Raw genomic sequence first — 24,916 nt, 5'->3', positions numbered from 1 at the left:
TGTAGATGCTACTTAATGACATATATATGAACAGGCTTTTAAGGTCAAGTTCTAAACCGGGGTGACAAATTCGATTTCATTGAGGGCCACATCAGAGTTCTGTTTGACCTCGGGGGGTGGGGGCTGGGGTAGGTGTGATCAGGGTGGGTGTGGCCAGCTTGACGTCACTTGTGTTGGGGGCACCTCTGGTGGCCTGAGCAAAAACGGGCTCCCAAGCTCCGTTTTTAGCTGTAACGGCCTCCTGCACCCCTCTGCCAGCAAACGCATAGCTCGCAAGGGTTGCCCATGGCCCTCCTGAGTTCCATTTTCACTGGCAGAGACACCGTAGGCCGGTCCTTTGTTGTTTCCAGGGCGGCACTGGAGGCCAAATCTAAGCACCCTGTGGGCCGAATCCAGCCCCCAGGCCTTGAGTTTGGCACCCCTGTTCTAAACTAACATGAGATTAGTTTTATGAAACTAAAAGGGCTTTAGAGTTTATTGTGTTTCATGCTGATTGAGAAACCATTTCTTGAACTGAATAAAATTTCAAAATTAGTTTTAATATCTCATAGAGATCAGCTATTTAAAATAAATCAAAAACTCCAATTAACTTGAAGAAGCTCTAAGCATTCTAGGCAAAATATGCATTCCAGAATTTCCCCCCCAATAATTTTAGTAAGACTTATAGCAAAAGATATAGTATGGTCTGTGCAAAGCTGTAATAAACAGCTTCTTGAAATACTTTTTGTAATCATTTTTAATTCCTATTTCCAAAACAAAAAACAGCTGGCCTTTGTATATCCTGTGAAGTTTGTTAACAATTTCTGTTCATTTGAAGATTCATTTATTGGAAAATTATGCAGTTGCGCAGCTAATTTGTTTAGTCAGTTACTATATTTCCATGTTATAATTGTGGTACAATAATTCTCTGAAGCTTCACAACTGAAGCTGCTATCTATAGGATTCTTTGTAGCAGATAGACAAATGATTCTATAAGCAGCCATTGGACATAATATGCTGATATTTTTCATGGAACAAGTGTAGGCATTCTTTTTTTTTTTTTGAAAGTTATATGGCAGTGCTGGAAAGGTAAGGTTGGAGTCAAAATGTGTGAAGCCACCTTTTCTTTCTATTTTCATTCCCCTCAAGAAATTAGTAGAGATGAGCATTCTTACGTCTAAAGGGCTCCACCATGAAATCATAGGTAGTCATTGAGTTATGACTATAACTGAGCCTGGCAATTGTGATCATAAGTCATGATGGTTGTAAAATGGGTCACCCTGTCATTTGGCCCAATTTTACAACCTTTTTCACAGCGGTGTAAAAGTGCATACCCCTCCGCCCCGGGCTGCCAACCCAGAAAGGTTGGGGAACTCTTGTCTTAGAGTGTATAATTTGTCGACAACTTTATGCATCTTTGGTTGCTTTCAATTTCCCATGGTATTCTTATAACCTACTTTTAAAGGCCTATTCAGTTTCAAAAATTATTTGTCATACAATTAAGGGGAGTAGCATCAGGAAACTAAAGTTTAAACTCTCATTGGATGTGCAAAAATAGCTATATAATTCATTAGATGTTAGCCAAAATGTTCTAATAGAATTATAACAAATTACATTGTCAATTTTTGTAGAAATCCTGAATTCAGTGGGGGAAAAAAGTTGGTAATCTACTGGCATTGGACAGCATTGCGGGAAGAAAAGAGAATATCATTTGATGGCACCAATATTTTTTTTACAAGAAAATAAGTTAATTTTCTCTAAAATGGTCAATGAACTTATGCCATCCTATCATGATTAAATCTAATGGTTTTATTGAGGTTCGGATTGGATAAAAAATAATCTTTTTACTAAGACATTTCCTTATACTGTCTTAGCCCATGTTAAGTTTTTCAGCACTACTGATAGCTCAGCCATCTTTTCCATTTATAAGTCAATAATTTTTTTTCATTCTGAAATACTAAAAATACAGGACAACTATATTGAACTTCACTAACGCATATAAGTCTTCAAACATTCAAAAAATGATGGTTGTAGACATATATACGTACACCATGCTAGAAGTCATCAACCAGTACCAGTGACATATGTACCAGTTACAGCAATTTTATGTCTGATTTTAATCTGTTTTGAGATCTATAGTTCAAACTAACACTCAGAATTTTGCATAAGTAAAGTAGAAATACTGTCAAAACTTGTTCTGGGCTTTGCTTGTTCTTTTGTTTTGCAAACCCCCTGTGGATATGGCCAGGCAAAACAGGGTCAGGCTTTGACAGTGCTTACAGAAAGTGCTTACACTTTACTTGGGCATGCCTGACTAGGGTTGAAAAACACTGTCCCACAACCTACACAAGTAGTTTCATCACCTTTAGAGTCATGAACTACAGCTTGAGAACTTTGGGGTTATGTTTTTACCTCTTTGGGCAAAAAAAATATACGCTAAGTAATACATTATCATTTAAAAGTATGACAAAATAGAAGTAAATGATCAGGGTATGTCTGTGAAAGATGCCACAATAGGCAAGTTTAAAAATGTATATTTCATTACTTTGGCACACATGGTATAACTTCCCAACAGGCAAGAATCACTTTATTTATAAAAGTGGAAATCTCTTTCCTCGGCATTGATCACATGCTGCGGTTTTCATGGGCAGATTATTTTTCATTCTTTTCCTTCAGGAAGTAAATTTAGCTAGCACTTTGGACGTGTCTTTTTTTATGGGAATCTTGTTAAAAGAGTAATCGTGCATATGCACAGTAATTATATACCTTGAATCTTAGGAATTGCCTCCAGCCAAATCCTTAAGTTCAGAAGAATTTGATCTGTATTCTTCCTGTAAGATTAGACATTCTTGCACTTCTTGTTTCACTAAGAAATAAGGCAGTGGAAATCAAGTCAGGTAAGTGTGCATAAGAGTTCAGCACACTAAAGGCAGCTATATTCTCTCTCTTACTGGAAGAGTTCTCAAGTAAAAAAATATCTAAGAGATCTTCAAGTATAGGGAGTCCATATATAGCATTTGAGCTCTTTCCACATTACTTCCCATTCAGTAAAACCTCTTGTCCTTCTGCTTCTGTCATTCCTTTTCTTTCCCCTTCATTGACTAAACATGGAACATGCATTAGGACATTCAAGAAGGTTTTTCATTGTTTCTCCACTCCCATTGATAGAAGGAAGTTTAGAAGCACTGATGCAGCGATGCAGAGAACGCTCCAATCCTATAATATGCATGAAAGAATATGACCAATGGACGTGGACACACAACTAATTCCAACAGAGTCAGTATCCAGCTTTCTGCAAGGTAAAAGCATCAGCCTTGTATCTGCCCCATATCAACCAATCTAGATAGCATGAAACAACCTTGCAAAAGATAATAGACTGATACCTTGTTATGTTACTTATCTCATCCAATAATATTTTTCAGTTGAAGGGAAAATAGAATCTCAAAACTATTTTCAAAAGACTTAATACATTTAATTAAAAAGTCTGCATAATTCTACATGCCTAAATAGACTAATCAATTTTGAAAGTTTCAGAATCAGTTTGTAGAATGGAGATTTGCTGTTTATATGACCATTAAAAATTTCACTTAATAAAAACTAAGTAGAACCTCAGAATTAAAAATTCAACAAATATTTCAGCTATTATTCTGCTGAATATTATTTTTAACTCTCAAAGTAGTAATTTCCTTCAACTCTTTATCATTTGTTTATATTTTCAAACTACTATAAAACCCACATTTAAATATCCATTCACATTTCTAGAAAATAACAGTAAATATACTTCCAAGATCATCTTTACTGCCAGATGATTTAAACAAATGGCTTATTGGAAGTTTGACTACCAATTTATCATAAAATATAATAAACATCTAACCACGTCTAGGATCTAATAATCTTCCTTAGATTTACTGACAAGTATTATCATGCCATTTAATACTGATCACTTTTTGAACGTGCCTTTTCTGGTGGAATACTTTCCGAACTGTTTCTGCTTTCTAAGTATGTAGTTTAATACTTTTATAAAATACACTTCTCAGCATCATGTATTTATGCTCCTTAATTAATATTCCAGATTTTTCTTCTCTAAATCTTATACACAAAGATACCTTTATGTACTATGTACTAAATCTTGGATAACTAATTGCAACCAAAATGTTGGTGTTTTAATATAGGATAACTAATATGTTATATAGATAAAGATTAAAAATCTTCTGTAACTGGAGTTTTTTTCTAATCTCCTTTAACTCAATGAAAGTTTTCATTCACTGCCTCCATTCTAGTTACATAAACATTCCTACCATCTTCCATTCTGAAATTTTTATTATTTATGTATTTATTTAGTGATCTTGAAGCAGAATAATACAACTTTTACTATCTTTAGTCCACTTGATCAAATTCAGAGTATAGTCCTATTGAAGCAATATATATATATATATTTTCTTGTGAGAATGGGAACAGGATTATTTAATTAAAGAAGTACAAAATATAGGAAGTTCAAGTAATTATTTAAAAATCAGTTACTGCACATCTATTCTTGTGGAAATGGGAACAAAAATATTTAATAAGAAATATAAGAAATATAGGAAGTGCAAGTAATCATTTTCCTTTAAAAATCAGTTACTATTATCTGAATCCATATATCTGCAATACATCCTTTTGTATGATGAATTCGTTATTATTATTCCACAATGCCATTATAGACTTTTTGTTTTTAAAGACACCTGAATGTTGTTGTTTTTTTATTACAATATTCTACTTCATTGTAGAATATTGAAAAGGACCTTCATCTTGACAAGGTTTCCCAATCCAAGATTTGATAACCATTAAAGCCTTCTCTAAGGCTTTATAATATTAAATAAATATGCAATAAATATTTGTCCTGATTTTTTTCTGTATGGACAGAAGGCATGGAACATATTCATGCTTATATTAGTATATAGTTGTATGTCAGTAATACTTACAGTTTGGTATTTCTACTAAGAATTCAATAGCACTGACTGTTTACAATGCAAGGCCATGGTAATATTAATTGGGCAACAAGGAAGTGCCTGTTATATGAAACTAAATTCCTACTACTAGGCAAAGACAATCCAAAATTTAATTTCACTTGATTTTTCTGTTCAATGTGCAAATTAGGTATTATGACTTTTAAAAAATTCTAGCCGATAGCGCTATAAATTTTTTTTAAAAAGCACTCCAGGTTTGATATTGATTTATCAGTTAAAATTACAACTCCTAAATTATATGTAAAGAGAAAGGGATATTGCTTTTTATTTATTTAATGTTACATAATTCCAGAAAACTTGTAAAGAGGATTAATACTACTACATATGTGTTCAGGATTACTTCTCTGATATTTCAAAATATAAAAAAATAAGCATACGGAGTGTGTATGAGTATAAAAACAACAATATAAATTATTTTGAACCCCACACCATCATTGGATATTCAGATAACGTGATCAAATAGAGTTTTTGGATTAACTAAATTAAATATCAATTAAAACTAAAATTCTCCCCAGTTGTATATCATGAGAGTAATATTGTATATGTCCTTGTGCAATTGCTATGTCAGCAGTCTTGTATCAAGATGTGACTCCACTTAGCAAAACAGATATTTCCAGACCCTGTTTTGTCATATTTAGAATCTAATTTGTAAATACAGTCTCATCTTTTTCTTTTATGAAAATCTTCTCCATTCATCAAGTCTATTTCAAGAGACTTTCAAAAATACTAGATGTCCTTGTCATACTTAATTATGTTTACATTACCTTTATAGATCCTTCTTTATGTATGTTCTTATAATCTATTTGAAAAATAATAACATGTATCTTTAGACATACAGAAAGTTTAGGGAGTTTACTTTAGTTACCTAGTTGCTTTTGAGAAAAGTCTTAATCTCCTTTCAGGGCATTCTCTTCGGCCAAGACATTCTCCATTCTTTGGTCATTTTTATTTGTAAACAATTGTTTAATTTTGGATTTCTCCTTTTGGAAACCAGAGTTTCTTGGAGAGACTTTTACAGCCATAATGTTTGGCATTGCATTCCTTGGAATAACATTCTATAAAAATAGTAATCTCTTTAGACTTGATTCAAAGAATCTATTATATTGATTCAACTTTAAAAATGGGGTGGTGTTTTGCCTATTAACCACTTTCAGTAGTTGGGCCTACTTAAATGCAAGATTATAGTTGAGAAAGGCTTGAATTCTGAAGCAAGCAAAAATAGAGCCCTTGGCAAGGTTTTTTTTCATACAATCATCATTTGATATTAAGTTATATAATTAGATTGGAATGGAAGAAGAAATATCATAATAGAAGCTGCAATAAATATAAAGAAGCTGAACTCTGTCTTACAGCCTTTCCTGTAGTTTCATGTAATTAGTCTTCTTGTCTTTCAAGATAATTTTATCTTTTTTTTATTATTGAAAGGCAGTATAGTGGGATTCTGTGCTAGTCAACTGAGAAATAGCCAGTCAATTTGTAAAAACCTATAAAGTCTAACTGCTTTTACATTGTATTTTCCTACCATTTATGAGAATAAATACTTTGATGGGGACAGAATCAAATACATGATTATAAAATTACCGATTCAAGAGATAAGCAATCAGGTATCCTCCAGAGGGGCTTGGACTTTAATTGTTATTAATATTTTGTCTCATTACATAACCAACATTAAAAATCATTATGTATAATTCACAGCCTATATCTACAACTTTGATTCCTACAATTTGATGCTAAACTATAGATCTTATGTTTCCTAAGCCATAAACCAAAAACATGAATGAATGTTTGAATTCATAATACCCTTTTTTCTGAAGGAAAAATTGGACATCCAATTTTATCATACTGAAATATTCTCTATTGCTACATGTATTCTCTAGACTTGGAATAAATTGGGATATATTTTAATTTCTTAGTATTCTAAAATCTGAGTTTTAAGTTTGCTTTGGTTGTTTGCTTTTGTTAATGAATTGCAGAGAGTATGTGGAATTAAAGTAGTCTATTCAGATAATCTTTCATCGTTTAAAGATTTAGGGAAAAACTTTTTTTCTATTCATCTTATTGAAATCTTCCTAATTTGGGGTATTGTTGAAAATGTCTAGTTTGGACATAAAAATCAAGGAAAGAGATTTTTAAAAGTCACAGCTGCCTTTGGGAATCTATACCATCTGATTTAGAGATTATATGGAAAAGCTATCTATATAGAAAGATTTTTGCTTTTAATATACAGACTTAATCATAGTTTAGTGAAGTGTATGTACTTCCATGCAAACAAATGTATTTCTTTTAACAGCAGTAGAATGATCCTTTATATATATGATTGATAGTGACATTGCAAAAAAATAATAATCAGGAACTAGACAAATGAAACATTTCTGAATTATACCCATTTTCTTTGAAAATTTTCCTGATTCAGGAGACATATTGTATAGTAGCGCAGATACATGAAACAGCTAAAATATTGGAATTCTAATAGAAATTGCTTGCAAATCAGATTGAACTTCTGTAAATAGGCATAAAGTCCTTTTTGCTATAAAGGTGTCTTTATATAAAATGTATCAAAATAAAAATGAATTACGTTTATTGTATGGCAATCAGCATAATGTGAAGTTAATCTTATACTTAATCTTATTTTCAGTGGTTTAAACCACTTTCTTTTCTTCTGTTTCAAGTAAGGAAACATGGATTAAGACAAGATTGTTCAGATACTAGAACTTACAACTACAATGTTTATGGACAATGTATTCTGAGTTCATGAGATGCTTGTGTGCAAATAAATTGTGTTGATAATGAAATATGTGAAATAATTTATTACTCTTTAGAGTTTCAAATATTTCTTCTATGTTCTTTAATATCACTTGATAGCTTTTGCTTTCCTTCCTACTCACACTCTTTTTAGGAGTTGATTCCACTCATTCTGTGTACAGCTTGCCTCCATCCTGAACCTAAAGAAAGAGATCAACTCCTTCACATACTGTTCAACTTGATCAAAAGGCCAGATGATGAGCAAAGGTGTGTGCTTTATATTAGCAGGAGGCTTTCTCTTTCTGACTTTTTTTTAAAGTCGGGGATTACTTATTTTCTGCAGACTTTGTCTCAATAAGTTTTTAGGCTAGTTTAAATATTATAGCTTTATAAATTGCCAAAGGTAACATAAGCATTTTTCAGCAATGTCCTAAGTGGCAGCATAATTTTCATATCATCAGTATAGACCATAGCTGTCAAACTCGCGGCCTGCAAGTTGGATGTGTCATGTGCTGGCCACACCCAGTTTAACAAAGAGGAAAAAAGTCCTGATACATCACGTGACAGTTTGATAGCCCTGGTATAGACTAACAGATTAAAAAACCTTGTGTCTGTATAAATTCCTATTTATCTTTACTCCCTTGATATATTCAGCATTTAGGACTGAGGAATAGGAGTGGTGTGGTGGCCTAGTGGTGAAGACACTCACCTCCCACTCGGAAGGTTGAAAGTTCTATCCTAGGTAGTGGCAGATGCTTCTCTCTCAGAGTGCGAAGAGAAAATATCTGCTGTGAACTCCATGTAGGCATCAGGAAGGTCATCCGGCCAGTGAACACTCAGCTCCATTTAGTCATCCCAATGCTACCCAGAATTAACAATTACAGGATTGTAAAAAGAAAAAAAAAGGACTGAGGAATAGGTGCATATTATTTCCAATGGATTATTGACTGAATTATTTTGATATCTGAGGGGAAATTCTACAAGTAGCCATCCCTGATTATAAAAACAAAAAAACTAAATTGGTACACTTTATCTGATCAGCCATCTAACTTTGCCTAATGACAAAATTACCCTTATGTTTGCCCACTTTAAAACTATAAGCTTTTATTTCATTCCATATTAACATTCATTGAGTTAAAAAATAAAAAATGTTTGCCCTGTTCAGTACTACATAACCATATAAATAGGCCACTTTTCATTCAGTTCTCCTGAAATCTAATCTTTTTCAAAATAGTTTTTTATTTTTAAAACTCGTTTTGATTTCTTCAAATTATCTCTCTTGTATAAACCACTTGAGTATATATTTTTTGAAAATGTTTAGATGTTCCATCTATTTTGCCTTATTTTTAGCTACTGTTTTTATATTCATAATTTATTTCAAATTGGAAAAATTTTGTAGTATATTACTGAGCAATCATAAATCTACCATTGATTGGTTTGAAATAAATACTATATAGCATTCCCTGTTCAGAAAACTTATACTAAATATGACCAATCCTCAAACTTTGAATCTATTCCTTGATATAGCCTCAGGGTAGTAACAGAACAACAAAAAAGTAATTGTCAAGTTCTAATCATCAGGCTGTGACTCATGAGACTGTCCTTAGGAAAATATTAATAAATCAGATTATCTGAGAAGTTATCTTGGCTTTGCAGCACAGACTTAGAGCAATCTGCAGATTCTTCAAGCAGAATTTAATTTTTGAAGGGAGTTGATGCAGTGCTAATTGAGGAACTGACATCTTTATAAAGCTTAGAAGACTATTTCTACCCCTCTATTGAATGGTAGGTAGTGGGTAGTTACATTTCTTAAAAACATTTATAAAATTAAATATAGTGTGAGATTCAGTTTCTTAGAGATTTAGTTTCATAGAAAAATAAATGTTCAGCTATATGTTGCCAATTTTATCACATTTATGGGCTAAATTTGATATATGGGAGATATTATTAACTAAATATTCTTTAGTTTCAAACAAATCATCAGTGCAATGTAGATGAAATCCTCTGATTTTATAACAGAATAAACAGTTCTGATCATTTGAAGTTTTTACATATATTAATAAAATATCTTTTTTTTATTTCCCTCTTTCCTTTTTTTCAATTTATAGCTTACATTAAGTATATCTTTAATTTTGCACGATATAAATTATCTAGCCTTTATTCTGTTATAGTATATATTCACATTGTGTGGATCTTTTTTTACAGCATTTTTCTTACCATGTGTATATTTTAAATATTCACTTATGAGAAACCACGACTGCATTTATTTTGTTTTCCAAAATATGAGCAGCAGTTTTATACCGGTAGTCCTCATTTAGCTATTGGGGCCAGTAACTCAATCATTAAGCAAAAAAGTCCCTAAACGGAATCATGATTGTGTTTATGATATTACTTCAGCTTTGCTTTCCAGGCCTGAGAAGCTTATAATTACAATGACTGCTATAAAATTACTTTTTCATCACCATGGTAACTGCAAGTGGTTGTTAAACAAGACAACCACTATACACAGACTACCTGTAAAGTCAATTCCATTGTATACAAAAACAAGATAAAAGTGTGCATTTCCCACAGAAATAAAGAAAAATATACTTTTTAAAAGAACTTGTTTTTTTAAAGTTATTTGTGTTATCAGTTGTTGACTGGCTGTGAGTAAAAGAGCCGTCTGGTTCAATTATCTTAATTATTCTTTCAGATGGTGCATCTGCTGTTTGTTAAATGTTTGCAGGTTACACTAGTATATTTTTTCATTATAGGCTTGTTTCTTTTTTTTTAACTAGGCAAATGATTTTGACTGGGTGTGTAGCATTTGCACAGCATGTTGGACCTACACGTGTAGAAGCTGAACTCTTGCCACAGTGCTGGGAGCAGGTATAGTTTCTGTTTTGCATTTAATTAACTATAAAATCATATTTTTCCAGTCATAGTAATATGATTAGTAGCATTTTTAAAATCGCATATGGTGAAATATAAATCTGCTGGAACAAATTCCAGGCTAACAAAAAGCGTTTGAATCAGAATCTGAATAGGTCATATCTCAAGTCAAACATTGGTGATCTACCTTTTCTGTGGAAATCAAATAAATTTTATGTTCAATCTATACAGTAAATAGAAGATAGTTCCATAGTACTGAAATCAGGGGTGGGTTCTACTTACCTTTACTACCGGTTTGCAACGGGACCGCACATGCCCTTCTGCTTCCTGATGATGTCCAGGTCGGTGGGCGGAGCCTCCCAACGGTTTTACTACTGGTTCTTGCAAACCAGTCCAAACCAGGGGCAACCCACCACTGACTGAAATGCAACATTATTGTTCACTTTTTAGTATGGGATTAATAAAAAAATATTGTAAGCAAAAATAAAGGAATAAAAATGTTAACAAATATTAATGAAATAATTGTCTCCCACAGATCAATCACAAATATCCAGAAAGGCGGCTATTAGTAGCAGAGTCTTGTGGAGCATTGGCACCATATCTTCCTGTAAGTGTTCTATATGCAGTTGTTGCTGCTGCTGCTGTTGTTATTATTACTACTTTAAGTTGAATATACATTGTCAAGAGTTTAAAGCTGTGGTCTACAACCAAAATCCAACAAGACTCAAGGAATAGATTTGTTCTAGTGTCATCATATTTCTTGACTTATTGTTAGGGGCAAATACAAACAACATGGTCTATTATAAAAACTAAGTAATCTATGGTACTCTTGTGCCCCATCCCACTATTTCATTGTTATATCTTCCCCAAATTATACTGTCAAAACTGGAAGGATTTCAGAAAGTTTGGAGTAGTGGCCAATTATCAGTTATATTTTGTTGGCAGTTGCATTTTTTTATATTTAACCAAAAGTTCGTGGTCAAGCTAGGTTCATTTTCTTTTATTTAAAACTTTTTAAACATTTCATTTTTTAAAAAAAGGTTTTAAAACCATCTAACATATTTTTTAAAATCATGCTTTACTTTTAAAGTACCTTTTCTAAAATCAAAGTTGAAATGTAATATAAACCAAGATGAATCAGTTCTTGGGAGCTGCAAAAACAAACAAAAAGCAAATTTTAAAAAAAGTAAAACTAAATAAAGAGTATTGAATCAGAGGGTTCCTTAAGTGGCATGTTTTTAATTCACCAACCATCTGAAACAACAGAGTGGTGAACATATGATAAGTTTAATCCTCTTCAAGTCTTAAAAAAAAATTCATTTTCCATTTCCTTGTAGCTAAGTTTTTGACTAAAAGCTGATAGAAATATTTTGCTACTAAGTTGCCTTTGCAGTTTTGAATTATGAATTGCTGGCTAATACCAGGTTCCTATTTGTATTTTCAGAAAGAAATTCGTAGTTCATTGGTTCTTTCCATGCTACAGCAGATGCTAATGGAAGATAAAGCAGATCTGGTACGAGAAGCTGTAATCAAAAGTCTTGGTATCATCATGGGATACATTGATGATCCAGACAAATATCAGCAGGTATTGTGCCTGATTATGTGTCTATGAGTACAAGCATATGAAATACATTGCTTACAGGGATCCAGGATAAAATATTTTGTACAATTACTGAATAACCTTCATTACTTAAATTATTCAGAGTAATCAGTATCTAGAATGCTTGTGTACTTTTTGTATGAATGATGTTACTTATTTTCTTATAAATCACATTTACTCTATAATTTTACAAATTTAGAACAAGTATTTACTTTTTCTTGTTTTGTTGTTTTTCCTGAGGTCTTAAAACAGAATTACATTTTTAATGTTTAAACACAGTTTAACATAAAATCCTAAATCAAAATATTTCCTATAGACTTTTGTTTTGCTGTATCACAGAATCCGGTTGTGATTGTGAAGGTGCAGAGTGATCAGATTTGTTATTTCTGCTTTTTATTTATTCTTCTGTTTTTCTATTTGGAAAGGCCACAGCATAGAGTTGCAGAATTGTAGTAGAATTACAACTGTGCCTTCTAAAATGTACATAAAATTCTGCTGGTATTTGTTATGTATCTAAACTAAATAAAACTTCTACATGTTTTTCTCCTTGCATTGCCAGGGATTTGAACTGCTACTCTCAGCATTGGGTGATCCCTCAGAACGAGTCGTTAGTGCAACTCATCAAGTATTCTTACCAGCTTATGCTGCTTGGACTACAGAATTAGGAAATTTACAGTTGCATCTTATACCTACATTGCTTAGTAAAATTGAAAAATTACTCAAGGTAAATATATAAAATATATAAAAAGTCAGATATTTTTTATCATTTGCGAATAACAAGACATTTTAATATAAACCAAATAGCTTTGGTGCCTTTTACTTCAAGGCACAGATGCACAGATATATTTGGTTGTGGACAGGACCATCATCCGTCTTTCTCGTTAACTCTGCTAAACATTTGCCTATTTAAGTTTGTACCATAATTTGTGATGTATGTAAAAATAGTGGAAATATAAATACAGGTAGTCCTCAACTTATGATCATAACTGAGCCCAACATTTCTGTTACTAAGTTACTTAAGTGAGTTTTGACCTATTTCATTACCTTTCTTGCCATAGTTGTTAGTGAATCACTGCAATTGTGAAGTTAGTAACATGGTTGTTAAGTGAATATGGCTTGTTCATTTACTTTGCTTGTCATAAGATTGCAAAAGGGGAACACATGATCCTGGGACATGGCAACTGTCGTAAATACATACATTGCCAAGCATCCAAATTTTGATGACATGAACATGAAGTTGTTGCAACACTCATAATAGTGAAAAACAATCATGTCACTTGCAACAACTGTCCATGAAGGAAATTCAGGAAAATTGTTATTCTTTAAGATTCTGTCCTTGTGGCAAAGGGGAAGTAAAAACTGCTGCTGCTTTCATGTTGGAAACACTGAGGCACTTCCAGAATAAACAAATTTGCCAATGACATCACCATTGCTAAGGGGATGCCCAGTTTGGGGCTTCTTTCATGATCCTGTTAATGTGCCCACCAAAGTGGTACCCGATCTATCTACTTGCGGTTACTCACTTGCTAGGTCAGCAACAACTGGAGTGAATTAACAGGAGCTCGCTTTGCTATACAGCAGCACTTGGATCTTGAATTCATGCTTGCCGATTGTCAACCCAGCATCCTAACCACATGATCCACTGCGCTCTGTAACATTCAGGTCTCAAATGTGTGCTTGCCTTATTGTCAACCAAGTGTCCTAATTATGTGGCAGTTGAAAATATGGTCCTTATATTGTTGTACTGCCCATTTTATAAAAACACACAGCTACATTTTATTTTTCCCCTAATGATTAAATTTCCAGGTTATTCAGTTTATTTTTTTGTAAAGTTGTTAGCAAATCAATGTGGTTGAGCTTCTTTGAATGTAGTCAAAATTTCTTGTATTGTTTGTAAAACCTATTTTGGTTTTACAAACAATACGATCATATTGATTATGTTTATCTTCTTTTATTTTGTTACTTTTTATTTTTACCTTCTTTATGTGGATTTCTGGTTATTAATCATAATAAAGATGTGACTGATCAACTGACTATATATATATATATTTATTTATTTATTTATTTATTTATTTATTTATTTATTTATTTATTTATCACATTTATATACCGCCCTATCTCCCGAAGGACTCAGGGTGGTTCACAGGCAAGTAAAAACATATAAATACAAATTAAAATAACAATTAAAAAACTTATTCTAAAAGGCCGAATTATTAAAAAGCAGTATAAATAGTAAAACCCATTAAAAACCAATATAAATTTAAAATCTAATCCAGTGTATATATATATACACTTTTTAGGAAATGCTGTTGAATGGCTATGTAGTAAAAAAGCCAAGTTTTAACTTAGATTTCTGGCACATGTTTCAGGAAAGTGAACATGGACTGGATGAACATAAACTCCACATGTATCTTTCCGCTTTACAATCCTTGATACCTTCTCTTTTTGCACTGGTGTTGCAAGATGCCCCCTTTACAAGCAAAGCTAAGCTTCAGGGAGAAGTCCCACATATAGAAGGTACCTGCTTCAATATTTTCTGTAAAGCTTTATTTAGAAATAAGATATCATAGAAATGCTGATGTATTTGTTGGAGTTGTTTAATCATTTCTCTTCCTGTTTAGTTTAGAAATTTTAATGCTTCTTTGGGAAATAATAATGTGAGATAGAAGATAGATAAATAGATAGATAGATAGATAGATAGATAGATAGATAGATAGATAGATAGATAGATAGATAGATAGATAGATAGATATGAATGAGCAGGCTTCAGAATTTTGTTTTAATGTGTGCCATTCTGTAAACACAAAAGTGACAGTAAAGGTTATCTTATCTTTTTCCAATGTTGTCAGAAAATAAAATGTTTGAACTCACTTCCTAGAGATTGTATGGATACATGCATGTGATTTTCTCAGTTACAATATAAACATTGTTTCTTGCCTCCTGCATTTATTTTAAATATCAATTTAACTAAAGCCTGGGTTTTTAAAAAAAATTCTTACACAATCCTGATGAACTTTTTGAGGACAGCTAAGTTGATTTATTGACACTAAATTGAGTAGTTTTGAAAATATTTGTTATCTCTTATGCTTTTTTTTAATTGTTGGTTTGCCTGATGCAAAAACTATGCAGATGTCCAGTTGTTTTCTTAATAAAAAAAAAACAATAGTCCTCTTGATTTAGCAACAGGTGATTTTCATTAATAATTTAAAACCCTCTAGGTTATCTGTGAGTGCAGTTGGTTCCTTTCAGATATATTTTTCCTAGGTACAGTACTAAACTGATAAGGTTCTCAGCAATTTTGTGTTTCAATCATAAAGCTTCCAAAAGAATCAGTATGGTCCTCTAGATATTGTTTTTGTTTTTTTTATTATTTATTTGCATTTATATCCTGCCCTTCTCTGAAGACTCAGGGCGGCTTACACTATGTCAAGCAATAGTTTTCATCCATTTGTATATTATATACAAAGTCAACTTATTGCACCCAACAATCTGGGTCCTCAACCCCCATTATTCCTAATCAATATGACCAGCGGTGAAAAATAAAAGTTTTAGATAAACAGTATTTAAAAGCTGTATGTTGCAGGCTTTCTTTAAAGACATAAGAATCAGATCCTAGACAAAAAACAAACAGATGGTCCTCAGTTAACAGCCATTCATTCAGTGACTGTTCAAAGTTACAAAGGCGCCAAATGAGTGGTACTTACAACCGGTCCCAAAATTCCAGCCATCCCAACACATCCATAGTCATATGATTATGATATGGATGCTTGGCAACTGACTCACAATTACTGTATAATGATTGGAGCATCCCACAGTCACATAATCAATATTTACAACTTTCCTTGCCTGCTTCCCACAGGCAAAGTCTAAAGTAAATCTAGATATTCCTTTTGAAGCTTAATACTAAAACCACAGATTCCTAGAAAACATAATATTAAGTATAATGTATAACAATACCTTTGATTCAAGGGACAGGGAGCTATGTATTTCTCAGAATATTATTATTTAAGGCTCATCATACCTCAATACCTCAGCATCAGTCGTGGTGACTAATTGATAATATTCAGAATAGCTGGAAAAACAGAGATAATCCATCCTTTCTTTATGCTTTTTGGAACACAAATTGAATAAAAATTGATGATTAAAAATTAATCACACCCATTATTTCTCTTCCTGATTCTTATTGGATCAACCAAAGATAAATATTTTGGTTGTTTGCTTTCAGTAACAAGATTCCCAAGACCTGTATCACCTTTACAGGATGTGGCCACTATAATCGGAAGTCGGGAACAACTAGCTGTATTGTTGCAGCTTTATGATTACCAGTTAGAACATGAGGGTACCACAGGATGGGATACCTTACTATGGGTTGTCAATCAACTGTGAGTTCTCCTTGTTTTGTTCCATTTGATAATTTTGTTTTTAAATAATATTTTTAATGTCGATCTTTCAAAGCGCTCCTTACGCTATAATCTGTTTCAACATTTTCAGATGACTACAGGTGGCATGCAAAACTTTTTCATATTTAAACCTCTTACTTCAGAAACATTACTTTTATAATCTAAAAGTTTATATAAAAGTTTATAATCTAAAAGTTTAAACTCATCTTTTAGTTTATAATCTAAAAGATGAGATGTCCCAACGTTGCTAGACGTGTTTCCGGAATGGCCAAAACACTTAGGATTCTCATACTCAGTTTCAAACTTAACAGTTCTGAACTCAGAACATTTTAAATTTAAAAAAAATTAAATATGTAAATTTAAAATATTTTAAAAAATTAAAATATTTTAAATTTAAAATATTAAAATAAAATTTAACGTACTGTGTAGAAAATATTCTGCACAATTCTATTTAGTATTTATCACATTCTCATAGTTGACTCCTGGTGATGTCACAAGCACTGCTATGTAATATCATGAACTGCTTAATGACCAGCCATTTAGCAAAAATTCAGAGTTATGACAGACTCCCCAAAAGGTTTTTATAGCCAAGTTCTGGAGTTCCAATGGTAGCTACCACCAGCCCCTGCAGTCATATGACCGTATTTGAGTTGTTTATTAACTGTCACGTTTACAACCGGTTACAGCAGTGATTCCCAAAGTGTGAGCCGCGGCTCCCCAGGGAGCCGCGCTATCATCATGGGGGCGCCGCGGAATATCTGCGCCCGCTGGGTCTGGCGCTGATGCGCCATTTCTGGGGCGTCTGGTGCGCATGCGCAGTTGCAGGTTGGATTTCCGGGGGAGCCGCGGGCGAAAAAGATTGGGAACCTCTGGGTTACAGCATTCTATAGTCACATGTCTTTAATTTATAATGTTTTATAATAGAAATGAATGGATTAGTTTAACGATTGTGTCATTCATTTTACAACCACAGCATTCACTTTATCAGATTGGTCCTGTAGGTGTCTCAACTTACAATCATTGTAGCTAATGCTAAAATTTCCAGTTTCCATTACAGTTGTATGCAAAAATGTATACAAAAATGGAACTATTGTCATTAACAGTTGTAATATATCATAGTTAATTTTAGGAAGCTTGAATAATATAAGTTTATATTTGTAATCACATCAAAATTGTAAATAAAAATAAAATAACTTGTTTGGGCCTAAACACCAAAAACAGAAGTGTCTTCCTGGAAAAGAATCAGCTTGCTTATGTTAATCATAATCTTGATTTTTCAGATTGCCTCAACTTATTGAAATTGTTGGTAAAATCAATGTAGCTTCAACAGCCTGTGTTCATGAATTCTCAAGGTTTTTCTGGCGACTTTGCCGAACATTTGGAAAAATTTTCACCAATACAAAGGTATAATGAAATATAACAATTCTCTGTGGAATGAAAACATAGAATTATAGATTTAGAAAGGATTTAAAAGACATTTAGCTTTCCTCTTCTCAGGCATTTTTTTCTATTAAAAGGATAATACAGATAATCTTATTATGATTTTGCCTAATGTTTCCTTATCTATTAATAATCTTTTCTTGTCAATTATGCTTTTTCTATTGTAGCAGGTAGTCCTTAAATGCTTTTATTTCACCACCATTAGAAAATGTGCCTGCCAACAGATTTTTCCACTGTACCGTGCAATTATCCATTTAAACACAAAGTAGGTAATTAAAATCCAATAGATGCAATTTGCCAGAAAGATTAGATTGTCAGATTAGGTTACACTAATTGAAATGCATTCTAAGGCACCAATACCCTACTAACAGTCTTGGTGAAAGAGGCTCACATATCCTCAGCCATTTAGATAAAGATAGGGAATTTTTCCATGGTTTCCATTCTTATCCAGACCTTTAAGGAAAAGCAGAATAATTTCTCCCTTGCAAGGATAGCTTTTCAAAAAAACTATGCTTGCCAAATATTTCACTGCATAGTTCTAGAATAGCAATAGCAGCTGAACAAATGTTCTTAAAACTTTCTGAATGTGATTGCCTATAATTTCATATGTTACTGTAACTCTTCACTTCTAAAAGCAATGATCAGTTTCAGAAACTATTTTTCTACGTTTCTTTTCATATGTTACTGTAGTTTTGCTACAGTATTCCTAGTTTTGAACCAGGTTGCAGAGAAAACTTTATAAGCAAAGTTGGAGTCACAATATTTTGGAGATAAAATTCCATTAGAAGAAAATGTATGTATGTGGCTCAGGGTTGAATTGTGGAGTCCTTCAGGCTCTCTGACCTTGATGTTTGCTTGCAGATGTTTCATTCATCAATTTATTTTCCTTTTCCTAGTTTTGAATCAGATTGCAGAGAAAACTGTTTCTCTATAAACGAAGTTGTATATGTAATATTTTGGAGATAAAATTCCATTAGAAGGAAATATATGTAGCTCAGGTTGAATTGTGGAGTCTTCGAGACTCTCTGACTCTGGTGTTTGCTTGCAGATGTTTCATTCCTCAACTAGGTAACATCATCAGTGTAGTAGCTTGCCATGACAGTGTTGGTAAATATATGTTTTTCTCCTAGGATTAGGGTGTTATGTTCTGCTTCATTGTTTGTTTGATATTAATACTTGCTTATCTCAATGTTGGCTGCTGAAAAGAATGTGTTTTGGTCTTTTTATTATCTCTTTTGTATATGTAAATATGGTTAATTTCTTTGTGTTTAATGATGACTGATTTACCCAAACCTGGAGGGCAAGCTACAGTATATAGACAAGGAACAAATGCCACGCTTACTTGCATTGAAGATGTAATCTAGTTGGGAAATGAAATATCTGCTAACAAACAGCCAAGATCAATAAGCAGCTAGGACTCCACAGAAACAGTTTTTTTCTGTGCAATGTAACATTAGCAAAGCTACACCTAGGTGCTTAAAAACAAATAAAGAATTCCTTCAAGGCCTTCTCCAACATCAGTTGCATTGTGACCTCAGTGAAAATTCAGTCCAACTTCTTTCTTATATGCAATCCCAAAAGCTGCATTCAGTTGAAGCTTTTATGGAAGCTTAGTTATGCAAATCTGTACTCAGACTTCCTGCAATCAGTTTTTGGCTAATGTTACAGCATGATGTATCAAACGGAGAGGATGGTGACTCTATTAACACTGTGAGATCTGTACATTTGTTTGTATCATCTGAATGTCCAAAAAAAGTGTTCTTTCTCTCTTAAACAAAATGGTGACAGTGGTTGAATTTTGTATATCCTCAAATTTATTAATAGAGCTGTTACTTACAAATTAGCTTTTCAAGTTAATATCTTAAATGTATATATCAGCCATTGCCTTCTAAGATTTAAATAACAGTGGCTCAGGTAAAATAGCAAATAATTTTGAAAAACCATTTCCAAATGAATAACCATTAATTTTTAGGTCAAAAAAATGAAAAAGACAAATATAAAATAAAATGTGCTTCATTTTTCTAGACCTTTTTCTTCCAGTGTCCTTAATTAATGCTTAATTAATGTATGAGGGAAATATAGATACAAATATTTTAAAGGATTCTTAAAGCACTGTTTAATATTCAGTGATTACATTATGCTTTACAATTTTGAAGAAGAGTAAAGTGATGGCTTGGATTTCTGTTCCATGTTTTAGGTAAAACCACAATTCCAGGAAATTTTACGGCTCTCTGAGGAGAACATCGGTAAGTATATTTTTCCGATAAATTTGTTCTTAAATGCTTAATTGGAAAGAAATATCAAGACAATCAGTTCTATAAATAAGATTTTGAAACACAATTTAACTTATTTTAAAAAAATAAAGGATAATAAAGTGCCTGAATGAACTTTGAAAAAAGTTATTGTTTTAATATATAAAAAAAGAAAAAAGTAACAAACACATCAAAATATACTACATATAGGAAACATTTCATTATATATCCTTTACTTCATGGATTGAGGTTATATTGATCTGTCATTTCATTGCTTTGATAAAGAGCCACTTCATCAACAAGATATAGCTATGATCTAAAATTGTAAATTTGGGGTCATGTTGTTTTTCAAGCATTAAAGAGTAATCTTTTTGTGTTGTCCCTCTCATGCTTTATAAATCTGGAAAGATAAGGTACAAGTCTAAGAAATAAAAAATAAAATTTTGTATAGGGATGAATTTCATGTTTTATGTGTAATTCAGAAGTACATCCTGAAACTATATTTAATATTATATAACACCTTATTAACAAATTTAGTTGACTATTATAAAATGAGCAATATAGGGATAAACCTATATCATGTGTATATGTGTGCTTTCGTCTATTCCAAGGTAATGAGGTTGGCAGTCAACCCTTTTCAAACATTCTCTGGATTGTCCATTATATCATTTGAAGATTATAAGGCAGGGGTGAAATTCAGCAGGTTCTGACAGATTCTTGAGAACCGATAGCGGAAATTTTGAGTAGTTCAGAGAACCAGCAAATACCATCTCTGGCTGGCCCCAGAGTGGGGTGGGAATGGAGAGTGTGGAGGGAATGGGGATTTTGCAGTATCCTTTCCCTGGAGTGGGGTGGAAATGCAGATTTTGTAATATCCTTCCCCTGTCATGCCCCCCAAGCCACACCATGCCCACCAAGCCACGCCCACAGAACCGGTAGTAAAAAATTTGAATTCCACTGTTATAAGGTACTTAATATGACATAAACCTCTTAGCTAGTTACTTAATTAACTACAGCTACCTTTCTCAAGAAGTGACTATTGATTTCTTAATATATTACAGAGTTTTAGCAGGTAACTAATGTGCTACTTAGCTATACTTCATAATTGTTTATTTAACGTTAATATAAACTTGGGATTGTCCAAGACTTTCCAGAGCCAATAGTAATTTGGGAGTTTAAACTTTCCTCACATTTAAACATTCCTCCTGGCCTAAGTTACAAAATCAAGAGATATTTTAATAGTATGTGCTACGATTTTGCAACAGATAAAGTACTAATAATTTTAAAAAATTGTATGCCACCTGATTCTCAATGACTGCATGACTAAAATATAGAATACTATCTATTTCTAGATCTGTATCTGCAGAACTGTTCCTTGTGCAAAAAGCTAGATAACAAAAATACAGTTATTATTATGCCACTTTATCTGAGAGAATAAGCATTGCTAACTTTTTTTTTTCTCACAGCACTTTTGATCAGTTTGAATTTGTCTTACTTAGTTCTGAAGAAATAGAAACTGGTGAATAGAGAGGCTGTCCCTAATGTTGACTGGGCATTTTTAACAATATTACATAATAGCATTATATAAACGTGTATCAACTTGAGTATCATAAATAACTTCAAGACTTTTATTTCTTAATTTCAGATGCTGCAGCAGGGAACGGAGTACTAACAAAAGCCACAGTTCCTATCTACGCAACAGGTGTACTTACATGTTATATCCAGGTAAAATTTGTTCTTCAATTATGAATTTGAAAAGACAATAATTATCTTTACTTAAAACTTCTAAATAAAATTTAAGTAAGCTTTTCCTTAGATCCTAAATTATATTATTTTCAAAAGTGATAGAAAGAGATTTCGCCTTTCTTCAATGGCTACTTCTGAATAATTTTTGCCTCCATTTTTTGCCTTCATTAACCTTGAACGCTCCATCTCACACTATCAAAAAGGTCAACTCTTACTGTCAAGAGATTATGGGGGCGGGAGGTGAATGCAGATGACTAGAATAGAAAATAGAAAACTTGTTATTTTCTGGTAAGGACTTCATTTCTTAAAAAAATATGTTACAATGTTATTACCACCAAAGTCATTTTACCTTCTGTTTCCAGGGGAAAAACTTGAAAACTTATATTAAATTTATTATCATGCAAAGCTAGATTTCACCATTATTTGCTGTACTCCAGTAAAGTATCAGTATTTTCAGTATTATAAAATGAATACATTAATATTTTCAGTATTCCTTTTAGTAAAAGGAACAGAATTAGATAAAGCCATTAGTTATACAAGCTTACAATAATTTATGTTTGTTTAATTGTGAACTTTGGAATTTGATATAAACTGCAGGGAGGGTTTGATCATTATTACATAGTTTCATTTTAATAGAGGAGAGAAGGGGCCAAATCAGTACACAGTTCAAAACTGAAGTTTAAAAATTAAGGTTGGCTGTAATGACAAATATAGCAAGAGAATCCAAGTCAATATGAAGCATTTAGTATTATAGGAATATGTCTTGAGAAAGAACAGTAGATGCCTAATTATTATTATTCACAGCATGTAATAGTTGCTAGTTTGCAAACATTGTATATGTTTATGCTTTATGAGTTTTTATATACAGCTGATTTCACACTTTAAGGTTATAGTGACTACAATCTATATTCATTTAACCGATGATTCAGTGAAAATATTGATATCATTATTTGTGGTTCTCTGACTAATGATTTGGTATTACATGACAGGGAATAGACATCCTATCCCATTCTAGAGCAAAGTGCAGAGAGCCGGGACAGTATCTCCTGATCAAAGGGCACGACTGAGCCATAAGTCCCAAAATATTACTAGGTTTCCTTTAGTTAAAATCTTAATGTTGGCCACTTCCTGATAATATGACAGAAAATTTAAATGTATGTTTTTAAACCTCTACTTTTAGGAAGAAGATCGTAAGCTGTTAGTAGGATTTTTAGAAGATGTGATGACTATGCTTTCATTATCTCATGCTCCCCTTGATAGCCTAAAAGCATCTTTTGTGGAATTAGGGTAAAGTATATTACTGAAACTGATATAAAGGGGCAATTGTTTACATACAACAATGTAAAAAGATATAAGAATTTAATCCCAAAGATTTTGGAATTCTGTTCCTAAACATTTGCATTATAAAGCAATAATCTATGGGTCTACAGGACAGGAATGCTGTTATGTTTTTGTGATATTTTTCCATCAAAAAATGGCAAAGTATCTTATAGTTTTTTGTGCTCTGACATACAGTAGCAATATTATCAGATTACCTCGTAATTAATTGGAGAAAAAAGTTATATAATAATCAATTTGATAAATAGTACAAATATATATTTTAATTTAAAAAGATATTGAAAACATAGTTGGAAATTTGCAGTATCAGATCCACCTGCTTCATGAAACCTTTATTTGAACTCTCCTTGTTCATATAAGGGAACGGTTTAGCTCTGCCTGGTAAGGCCTGTTATTAAGAACACAAAGCCTGCAATTACTGCAGGTTCGAGCCCGGCCCAAGGTTGACTCAGCCTTCCATCCTTTATAAGGTAGGTAAAATGAGGACCCAGATTGTTGGGGGGGCAATAAGTTGACTTTGTAAATATATACAAATAGAATGAGACTATTGCCCTATACATTGTAAGCCGCCCTGAGTCTTCGGAGAAGGGCGGGGTATAAATGTAAACAAAAAAAAAATATAGTCCATACAGTATACAGGTAGTCCTTGACTTACAACCACAAGTAAGCCCCGAAACCTTTGTTGCTAAGTGAGAACATTTAAGTGAGTTTTTCTTCATTTTATGAGTTTTGTTGCCACAGTTGTTAAGTAAATCACTGCAGTTGTTAAGTTAGTAACAGGGTTGTTAAGTGAATCTGGCTTTCTCATTGAGTTTGCTTGTCAAAAAGTTGCAAAAGATGATCACATGTACTGTAATCATCATAAATGTGAGTCTGTTGTCAAGCATCTGAATGTAAATCACATGACCATGGGAATGAAAAATGCTCATAAGTCATTTTTTTTAGTGCCATTGTAACTTCAAACTCACTAAGTGAACGTTGTAAGTCAAGAACTATCTGTAAATGGCAACATTTGGGATAGTCAAATGTTCGCTCTAAAGAGCTCCTCCTACTCTAAAAACACCTACACTTTATTTATTTTTTATTTATTTATTTATTTTGTCACAACATTATATATAAACACATATAATGAAAGAAAACAATAGGATAGGAACGGTAGGCACTTTGTGCACTTACGCACAATAAATAAATAAACAATAAATAAACAATAAATAAATGTGGTTGAACATGAATAGACTATAACTGCAGGCACTTTGCTTTTGTTTAGACTGATTCAGGTTAGCTGAGAGAAAATTTGAGAAAACATTTGAGGAGAGAAGAAAAGTGCAAAATAAGTGCAGTTGTTTGAAAGCAAATTACTATTTATAGCTCAGAGCTCATTGTTTTGTGTCCTCAGTGCAAACCCAGCATACCATGAATTGCTGCTAACTGTATTATGGTACGGAGTTGTCCATACTTCAGCACTTGTTCGATGTACAGCTGCCAGAATGTTTGAGGTAAGTGTTTATTAAACATAGTTTAGATATTACTAATACTATTCCC

The 24,916-nt window shown here is 32.7% G+C and overlaps 1 protein-coding gene across 7 annotated transcripts in view; it reads left to right on the top strand.

Moving 5' to 3' along the window:
• Positions 1–24,916, top strand: part of RELCH (RAB11 binding and LisH domain, coiled-coil and HEAT repeat containing) — a 66,780-nt gene that overhangs the window by 26,980 nt on the left and 14,884 nt on the right. For all 7 annotated transcript variants that reach the window (XR_009154265.1, XM_058175936.1, XM_058175935.1 and 4 more), the window contains 12 exons: positions 7,882–7,994; positions 10,505–10,595; positions 11,134–11,205; positions 12,043–12,183; positions 12,758–12,922; positions 14,568–14,715; positions 16,424–16,580; positions 17,879–18,002; positions 20,236–20,284; positions 21,936–22,015; positions 23,217–23,323; positions 24,771–24,870. Coding sequence is in view for 6 of the 7 variants with exons in the window: in XM_058175936.1 (XP_058031919.1) it covers positions 7,882–7,994; positions 10,505–10,595; positions 11,134–11,205; positions 12,043–12,183; positions 12,758–12,922; positions 14,568–14,715; positions 16,424–16,580; positions 17,879–18,002; positions 20,236–20,284; positions 21,936–22,015; positions 23,217–23,323; positions 24,771–24,870 (1,347 nt within the window). In the remaining variant the exon portion in view is untranslated. The remainder of the gene's footprint in view (positions 1–7,881; positions 7,995–10,504; positions 10,596–11,133; positions 11,206–12,042; positions 12,184–12,757; positions 12,923–14,567; positions 14,716–16,423; positions 16,581–17,878; positions 18,003–20,235; positions 20,285–21,935; positions 22,016–23,216; positions 23,324–24,770; positions 24,871–24,916) is intronic.

Source organism: Ahaetulla prasina, chromosome 3 (genome assembly GCF_028640845.1).
Source record: "Ahaetulla prasina isolate Xishuangbanna chromosome 3, ASM2864084v1, whole genome shotgun sequence".
Taxonomy (NCBI): domain Eukaryota; kingdom Metazoa; phylum Chordata; class Lepidosauria; order Squamata; family Colubridae; genus Ahaetulla; species Ahaetulla prasina.
This window is presented reverse-complemented; position numbering and strand designations above follow the sequence as displayed.